Source organism: Monopterus albus, unplaced genomic scaffold (assembly GCF_001952655.1).
Source record: "Monopterus albus unplaced genomic scaffold, M_albus_1.0 scaffold327.1, whole genome shotgun sequence".
In the NCBI taxonomy this organism is placed as follows: Eukaryota; Metazoa; Chordata; class Actinopteri; order Synbranchiformes; family Synbranchidae; genus Monopterus; species Monopterus albus.
In genome coordinates this window covers 105,932-115,227 of record NW_018128207.1, presented here as the reverse complement: position 1 = coordinate 115,227, position 9,296 = coordinate 105,932, and the positions used below count along the sequence as shown (strand labels likewise).

Sequence of the window (9,296 nt, the reverse complement as noted above, 5' to 3'; positions counted from 1 at the left end):
ACTTTTCACTATATTTATTTGACAGCTATAATCAATGGCTGAAGATTGAAAATGTATAATTAATGACCTATTGAGCATACACAACAATTTGAAGTAGTTAAAAATACCTTATGCTACTTTTCATTTTACTAATATGAAGAGTTAAGAAGGAAAAGTACAAAACATTAATACAGATTTGTTTATCTGAATTGTTTTCCTTCTGTTCTCTCCCATTAATCACAGTTCCTCAGCTTTATCTTGTGAATATTTTGGGGAGTACATTTAATCAAGTACTGTGCTTGAGTACAATTTGAGGTATCTGTGCTTTACTTGAGTATTTTCAATTTGTTCTACTTTATACTTTGACTTCACTAGGCTACATTTTAAAGGCAAATACCATACTTTTTATTCCACCAGGCTGACATTTATTTTATAACTTTAGTTACTAGTTACTTTTCAGAATCAGATTTATAAAATACAGTATAATTGTAAGACTTTATTGATCCCTGGTAGGAAATTCTAAATATCCCCAGCAGAAATTCAAATTAGAAGTATAGTTAAAACTAGCTCCCTGTTTACCTGCTGCAATATTAAATGTGATGCACTGTACACAATAGTGTATCAATACTTATAATCAAAGAATATATATAATACTATATACTTTTGATAGACTAGTTTAAATATGGTTTGATGCTAATACTTTTGTACTTTTACTTGTAACAGTAACAGTGTGGTATTGCTGTTTTTACTTCATCTGGATGTACTTCAAAAGTGAAATACTGCTTACACATTGATGCAACATTATTACTAATGTTACATAATAGCCTATGGTTTATCAAATAGTCTAAGGAGCTTTTTGTTTCCTTCAGAAGGCTAAATAGGCCTACATTTTGTTGATAAGCTGTACCTTTCCTTAAGTAGGATTTATAATGCAGTAACTACTTATATATGGGTAGTTTTACATGAGTAAAATATTTGATTTGTCCAACAATGCAAATTAACAATTATTTCTTTTCTCTAGCTACGAGCGTTTGCATATGACGTCATTGTCTTCTCTTCCATCTCCTGCTCGGCTGCTAAACTGTTCTATGGCTGGGAATCAGTAGAGTGGATTAAGAAGGAGAGTGACGACATTTCCATTTATTCTATGAAAGCCTGAGACTTAAGCATTAGGAGCCGCCATAGAGTTACACTGACTTGGCCGCTGTCTTCCAAAGTAAGAAGATGAAATAGCAATAATTATATTTGTGATATTTTAAGTTAGCAACATGTTTCAAAACACGTTTTACAACCTTTTTTTACAGGCCTTCTGACATACTGGGTGAATTTAATAATTAGGTATGTAGCTAACTAGCTAAATTAGCTGAACCATCTATAGTAATTGTTGATAAATCGCGCTGTTCCTTACAGAAAACAATGGACCCTAATAGATTGGAATTATTTGACGCTACGTGAGTCACGTGTCCTGCTGCCATTTTTGACCACTTCAATGTTGCAACTCTCTTGTCTTAACGGCTCTGGGTACCAGCTGTGTTGAAATGGTTAAGTCTTCATCCTCGCAGGCAACAGAGGGCGGCATAAGGAGCTCTCGAAACTTGAAGTACAGCTAGTCAGGCAGGCAGGCAGGCAAGCACCAAAGCCGGAAGTTAGAGGGGACACCCAGTCTGGAAAAGGTAAGGAATTAGATTTGTCTTGTTTAGTGAGGTTTTGTCATACATACATTCATGCAGCAGCTAACGTCAGCTGTTAGCCTGGATTGGCTGTAACAGGCTACACATCGTGTTTGTGGTTTGTTGCAGTAACGAAATGCTAGCTGTTTTTAGCTCGCCAGTCAACATCAAACCATTCTGGTATGATTACTCACCCTTGAGCAAATCCAGGATATAAGCCGCTGTATTAATTACATGCAACGGGCTGAAGCTTTAATACATAGTTTCTGTCATATAGTGCAGGCGTTATCACACTGTTCATGTCATGTCTTAGGAATCGCTTTCTGGAAATTTGAGCAAGTTATGGTTAAGTGGATACGATTTAATAGTCTGGAACTATGTGACAGTGAACGCTATTGCATTACTACATTTTTCTCTTTGTTCCTCAATTTTACTGTAGACCTAAGACACATGATACGTTTAAATGAAAGACGGCACTTATCAACGTCACACCCACAAGCTAAATTATATGTTTTATATTGTTCCTGTTTATTATCTTGTCTGCCTGATTTTGTTGTACCTGTTGCAGTGTTTATGTAAAGAGTGACAATAAGTTCGATCTTTAATGGGAGATGGATAAAGTTGTCATTCACAACATACAGTATATGCTTTGGTATTGATATGTATCAAACGCTATTACAAATTAAATGACTAGATAAATTAAAGCGAGTTAAGTTACTGACAAATCAAGGTAGCCTACTTTATCACAGTGGTGCAAAAATCCTTTAAATCCACACTGGTGCCAAAATCCTCATTACATTATGGCAACATCTCTGTGTATATATCTCATGCTATATATCCTTACATTGCCCAGCCCTCTCACCACCGGATTAAATGGCTACAAAACAATTGTGAAAGCTGTTCCTTCCATATTATATATCTCCCTAAACCAGCCAAATAGCATCCTCAGACTCTTCTTTAAGATTCTCTGGTATATCGCATTTTTGTTCAATATAATCCAACCCAAATATCCATGTGTAATTTCAGAAAAAAAAGTAGCACTATTCACTCCGCCCACAGCACACTTTTGGCTGAGGAACCTGCAGAGCCTGTCAGAGCCTGCAGCTGCCAGCAGGTTTACTGGGGACAGACCTGTACTGTGCAATGGCTTTGTTGACTCTGCACAGGATCCCATCCATCAGCGCTCCGGTGAGTTCTGACATCATGGTGCCTTATCATACACAAACAAGTTGGTCCTTTTGCATTTTATCGTATGATAACTGTGCTTTACAAAGAGTGATTTCCAACTGTTTGAGCTGGTTGTACTGGGCACTTTGAAGTCTGCATGAAAAGCAGTCATCCCAGATTGTGGCCCTTTGTGGGTATCATTTGCCTGAATGATAATGAGGCTGTTTTGTTTATCAGTTGTTGCCAGGGATGTGATTACACTGACTTAGAGGACAAGCGTGCCACAGATGTAACCATAAGTATTCTGATTAAATTGCCTGCTGTGTCTAAATTTTCATTTTAACTGCTCTCATAAGATCAAATGAAAACTGCTGCGTCAGCCTCCATCTTTGACTTAAACTGTCCTCCTCTCACTCTGCTGCTGTTTCATTAAGATGCTTTAACACAACATCAAAGGCCTGACATTTCTTCTGGCCTCTATCGCCGGCAGCTAATCCATAAATGACCTGACTGTGGGTCTCATTTTTTGCATATTTTGTCACAGAATCTAATCACTTTATTATCTTAACTTGTTTTCTTTTTTTGTTCCTTCTCCTTCAAACCCTCATTCTTTTTTCTCCCCTTGCTCTGGCCCACTTCTCCTCTTTGTTTTCTTTGTTTTCTTGACTTTGTCTGGACTTGTCAGTTGTATAACAGGTAACATTGCTGTCTCAAGTTCATTTCTTCCCTAAATCCTTGTCACTACCGCTACTTTTCTCTCATTGCATTTCTCCTTTTATGTTTTATGCCTTTCCTCTAGAATTTTGGTGTCAATCTGTCCTCTATCCTCTGCTTACGTATCATTCTTTGTGTCTGTGTCTGTCTCCTCACTTCAGTCCTTTTGCATTACCTTATCTGCATTACACTATTTGTGTCCACGCTTGCAACAGGAAAACTATCACTACCTCCAATGCTCCCGGAAAGTCTGCTAAAGTGTATCAACACTTTAATTGTCATCAAGTTAGAAATGTGCCTTTTGGGAGCATTAGAAACAGTGTGGAACATATTTTTTTCATATTATGTAGTGAATTATAACGGCATCACCTGCTTAGAACTGTTTCTGATGTGTGTATGATGACTCTTTTTCACAATTATATACGTTACAGTTTGCTAGAATGCATACAAAAGATAAAATTATAAAAATCAGCATAAACAGCTGAGTTAGAAGGATGTAGGTTTGTCCACAAAAACTGGACCACACACAAACATAATACAGGCTTAATAGTTTTTTTTTCTTCTTGTGATTTATTTTTTTATAAGGATGAAAGCTTTCAAAGAAGAGGAAGACTTCAGAAAAGGTAGATTGTCATTTAATTATACTCTGATAAAATGACAACCAGTTGCTTGATGACAGCGGTGTTAAAGTCACTGATGTCTGCCCATCTCTAGGGAGAGCTTTGCCCTTGTGAAGGGAGCAGTTGTTCTGCTGGAAGAAGATGAGGGGGTGGGTCATCCTCAGGAGACTCCTGACACTGCAACTTCTCCTGGGAAGAAAGGCAGCAAAGCCTCTGATACGCAGTGCAGACACCTTCATGCAATGATCGAACTGCTCAGACCAGAAGATTCCATCAAACTGGTGAGGCCCGATGTTGCTACATGTTTCAGATCAGATTAGTAAAATCTGAAAAACGATAGTTTGTGACCTGGTTCTCAAAGCAAATTTGGTCTTGTAACGTGAAATCATATATCTCTTAACTATCTGTCTAAAACCACACTGGGTAGCAGTTCTGAGAACTGGAGTCTTCTGTTTCTTCAGTATTAGAACTACATTACTGTTAAGTTAGAGGGTAGCTGCCTATTTGCATTCAGCATAATTAAACATGTAATACTGGTCCAACAGTTTACCTGTGAGTAAGATTAAGTATGATTTGATGCACCACAGCAGGCTGCCTAAATGCAAAATGTGTCGCACATATCACACCCACATGCTTCAGCCCATTTACTGTGAAACACTGATGCTTTCCAAAGCCTTTGACTGGTTATGAAATTGACCAGGCAGGTTTGCAAGCAACTGCTGCATTTATTTCCTCACTAAAACATGAACGACTTGACTGATGATATGGGTAATCTGTCTCACTTAATTTTAAGGTTTATTTTGCCAGTTATGATGGCATGGTAACAACAAGTGAACATGGACTTTGTAAGAATCTTAAATTTAAAAATGTTTGCTTTTAGAAAATGGTAATGTGAAATAGAGTGTACATGATTTGGAGTTAATAGGCTAGAGCATGTAAAAGAACACAGCTTCCTGTAAGTGGACAGTAGCCAGTATCTGGAGTTACTGTAAACACAACATTGACTTCTTTGATTTGGAGAGCAAAGAAAACATACAGCACAGGATATTTTATACAGCTAATGGCCAGCTTCAGACTTTAAAGGGCAATGCAGCACATTTTATATGGCCTAACTTTCTGTCTCACACATCCTCTGCTATCTGCCACACAGGCGGTGCAGCTGGAGTCCACCAGCCTGGTCAGAGTCAGGTATCTGATCGTCGTCTCCACCCTCAGCAGCAAACAAGAGAGCATCCTGCTGGGCATGGATTTCCCCAGCTCAGACAGGTATGTGTAACCAGTATGCTGGTGTACTGTGTCACAGAGAGTGCACACGATAAAGGTTTCCATTCAGTTAACAATTAATGGTTTAGCTTTAAAGAGTTACACTTGTGTATCTGTGTCCTCCCCGCCTCATTTCAGTGATCAGTGCACCATTGGCCTGGTTCTGCCTATATGGAGTGACACTCAGGTGTACCTGGATGGAGACGGGTAAGAAACATTTTTTAAAAAAGCCTGAAGATCGAATTAAAAGCGTGAAAGCACAAGCGCATAGTTTGTGAGGCTGCAGCGCAGATGGTGCAGCCTGAGGTCTGGGATCCTAGCCAAAGATAATGTGAATGAATAATGTCTCTATTTATGGAGTTGAATCATTCTCCCTCAGTTACAACTGCTCCTATCAATCATTCACAGTTATGTAAGTATGTAGACCATGTGTTTCTGAAAGTAGAGTGTGGTCTGCTTCTTTCTCTGGCAGTGAGAGTTGAAATATTACCAAGGATTGTTCTGAACCAACTATACATATATGTTTAGTTGGCAAAACAGTGGCTGGGGATGTTTTTAAGATTGTAGCCACTTGTTATAGTGTTTGTTACAAATGTGTCACCTTTAGCCATCGATGCCCAGAAGAGGATGTAGAAAAGGGCACTGTGAAATAGAGTTAGCAGGTCTAAAAATAACATCACTCACTGTGTTGGATCTGCTGTCACATGTTGAGTGTCACAAAAGACACTTCGATTGGCAGCCATGTTACAGTAGCATGTTCACCCTCACCAGACTGGATCACACCTCCAACTGTGCTAATTTCTATTTCACTGTCCTCACATTTGCAGTGCCCACTGTCTTCACAAGAACCATCAGCAATTTACAGCGAATAAGTGAATAATCTCTCTCTGACTTCTAGTCTAATAATGCTTCTCTCCACTGGCTCCCTGTAAAATTCAGAATAGAATTTAAAATCCTTCTCCTAACATACAAAGCCGTTAATGACAAGGCTCCATCGTATCTTAAAGACCTCATAGAGCCTTACAGAGCCTAACAGAGCACTTGGCTCTCAAAGTGCAGGTTTACTTGTGGTTCCTAGAGTCCACAGAAGCAGAATGGGAGGCAGAGCCTTTAGCTATCAAGCTCCTCTCCTATGGAACCAACTCCCAGTCTCAGTTCAGGAGGCCAACACCCTCTCTACCTTTAAGATTAAACTTAAGACTTTCCTTTTTGTAAAGTTTATAGTTAGGACTGTTGTTCCATCATTGGTGATTGTGATAATATAGTTGACTCTATTGGTAATCCTGAAAAAGTGTGAAGTGTCAGACCCTCTCTGCCTTGCATATCCTTCCCTCTATCTGCGGTCATGAATATGACAGAGAGCTGCCTCCATCCTCAAAGACCTGTACTACTATTTAACTATTTATCTACATTATATTTCACTTGTGTTGTGTGGCACTCAGTGTGGACGGCAAAGTAAGAATTTCATTGTTTGTGATGATCCACAGCACATCCTATCATGAACTTTGTTTTTATTTTGGTGCACTTCCTCCTTTCCATCCCGCCAAGTCTCTGCTCCAGATTTACCTGCCATACACCTGTTTTCCACCTGGTAATCATCCAGCAGCACAGAGGCCGGCTTTCCCTGTTCAGTCCCATCAGTGAAGCGCTACTGCTTCACTCCTGTTCCTTCTCAGACACTGATGCAGCCAGACTCACCTTGGTTTGGATGTTTTAGTTCTTGTGTCTGTTAGTTTTTTGTGTCCGATTGACTACTCCTAATCTGCCTACTAGTAAAGCCTGTTTCCATGCAGACCATGTGGTGAGCGAACTCAGATGTTAATGTTAAAACATTCCTGTCCTTACTACAACTCCTACCACTTTATCCTTCATCTCTGTAGCCACTGTGAGACTTTTACTGTCCTCAACTTTATGTAGTGACATGACCTCCTCCTTCCCTCCCCCTGCTGTAAGGTCAGTGCTGCAGGTGTTGCATGGCTGCTGTGAACGGGCAGTAAAAGCCACACTGATCCCAGGCTGTGGCCTCGAGTGGGCCCAGCACTACCTCAAACATGTTGAGTCTGACCGCTTCTGCCTGAACGAATGGGAGGCCATGAATGATCTGGAGTCAGTCCGCAAGGACAGTAAAGGTCCGAGGTAAGAGACTGCACCGTTTAAATGCCAGTTCAGTGTTTCTTATGTATTCTTTTGTCTGCGAGAACTGAAACAGTGTTTCCAGTTCTGCTGTACTGGAAGAAGTAATTAGATGTTTTACTGAAGCCCACTACAAGTAAAAGTCTAGCATTCAAAATCTTGAATGAATTGAAAGCTCATATGCATCATCAGTGAAATGTAGTCAAAGTATTAAAGGTAATTCAATTTTGGAAATTCACTTCATTTCAACATACTCCGCCTGTATGTTGAAATAATACAATTAAAGTAGTGATAATGTTCTTATTTCTCATGCACACTTGTCAGCTTGTTTTAAAGTTTCCCCTTTTCTTGCATGGGAAGTTCGGCAGACAGAATCTCCAAGGAGTGCCTGATCAAAGAGCACCTGCGAGACATTATGAGGACTGAAGACTTGGACAACCTCACCTCTAAAATGGTAAGATGTGGGCACACATAAAGAGGAAGTATGCTCAAGTAAAGACAGAACTACTACAGCAAGGTTAAGGAAAACTAGAGAATTTAAAATTTCTGATGAAACTTTAGGTGTGTGAGCTCCGGCCACCGTGTCCCCTCGCGTTACCCGGCAGCATGCTATCACTGCTGAGCTGTTAGTCAGACTTGCAGGACACAGCAGTAGAAGGTTTGCCCACATGTGATGAAATAAGGCCCAATGGCATCATGTAGAGAATGATGTGGGATTTGGCTGAATCAGCCCATAATACAACACAATACATAAAAGTCCTAGAGCGGATTAAGTGATAGAGAAACAAACACAGAGATAATAACAGAAAGAGAGAGATGGACTGACAATGTGTGTGTCTGTGTGACAGACAGGGCGCTAGTATAAAACAATAAAAGTGATAGACATGAGATTCTTGGATCATATGAACCAGAACGACCTGCAGAACATTCTAGTATAGCATTTGTTCATGTGTGACAGAAACGTGACCCTGCCAGAACAGCATGAAATGACTTCGGAGGAAAAAAACCTCCAGAGGGGCTAAACAAGGGACTAAAATGCACCCACTTAACAAACAATAAATGATATCAGAATGATTTTTTGAACACTTGTAGGTCCAGGACCTTTGTATAATTGAGAAATGGGATGACTAATGTAAGGGATTAGCTCAACTGTAATGGGATGAAATTGTGGCAGAAGAATAATAAAACGGAACAAGTGGAAGCAGAATAAGAATGAGAAGCCTACAGGATTGCAAGAGGTGTGCTGAACTCCTTCAGAGCTCACACACCTCTAATAAAAGTCTGTGTATCTGATCTTTCTGTTGCTATGCTGTAGGTGCACTCTGCCCTGGAGACCAGGATAGGATTTGACATGAGGCCCTTCAAGGAGTACATTGACAATGAGATTCTGGTCACCATGGCACAGATGGACAACCCCTCTAAAATATTCGACTACCTTTACCTGGTGAGTAACTGCTCGGCTTCATAGACACTTTTCTTTGCCGCCATGCGAAAGAAGCCTTAATCTTACTTTGGCCAATAAACTGACAAGTGTGGTTTCACCAGTGTTGTCATGTGACTCTAACTTCCCCTTTGTGGGAGAGTTGTGTTCTGAGCGATAGGGAAGATGACTGTGTAGGCCCTTTCCTTCTCGTCCTCTGTGCCCTCAACTGAAACTTTCTTTATCTGGTTTCAGGGCTCTGAGTGGAATGCAGCAAACTTTGAGGAACTGCAGAAAAACAAGTCAGTGGTTCCCCCCCCCCCCCCCCTA

At 40.1% G+C, this 9,296-nt stretch overlaps 1 protein-coding gene across 1 annotated transcript in view; it reads left to right on the top strand.

The window, feature by feature from the left end:
• The first annotated feature begins 1,416 nt into the window (after positions 1–1,416).
• LOC109974288 (protein phosphatase Slingshot homolog 3) overlaps positions 1,417–9,296 on the top strand; it is a 12,645-nt gene continuing 4,765 nt past the window's right edge. Inside the window, exons 1-12 of the mRNA XM_020624420.1 lie at positions 1,417–1,652; positions 2,676–2,837; positions 4,116–4,153; positions 4,245–4,431; positions 5,301–5,416; positions 5,552–5,620; positions 6,706–6,797; positions 7,187–7,214; positions 7,367–7,549; positions 7,907–8,000; positions 8,862–8,990; positions 9,222–9,268. Coding sequence (XP_020480076.1) covers positions 2,793–2,837; positions 4,116–4,153; positions 4,245–4,431; positions 5,301–5,416; positions 5,552–5,620; positions 6,706–6,797; positions 7,187–7,214; positions 7,367–7,549; positions 7,907–8,000; positions 8,862–8,990; positions 9,222–9,268 — 1,028 coding nt within the window. The 5' untranslated portion in view covers positions 1,417–1,652; positions 2,676–2,792. The remainder of the gene's footprint in view (positions 1,653–2,675; positions 2,838–4,115; positions 4,154–4,244; positions 4,432–5,300; positions 5,417–5,551; positions 5,621–6,705; positions 6,798–7,186; positions 7,215–7,366; positions 7,550–7,906; positions 8,001–8,861; positions 8,991–9,221; positions 9,269–9,296) is intronic.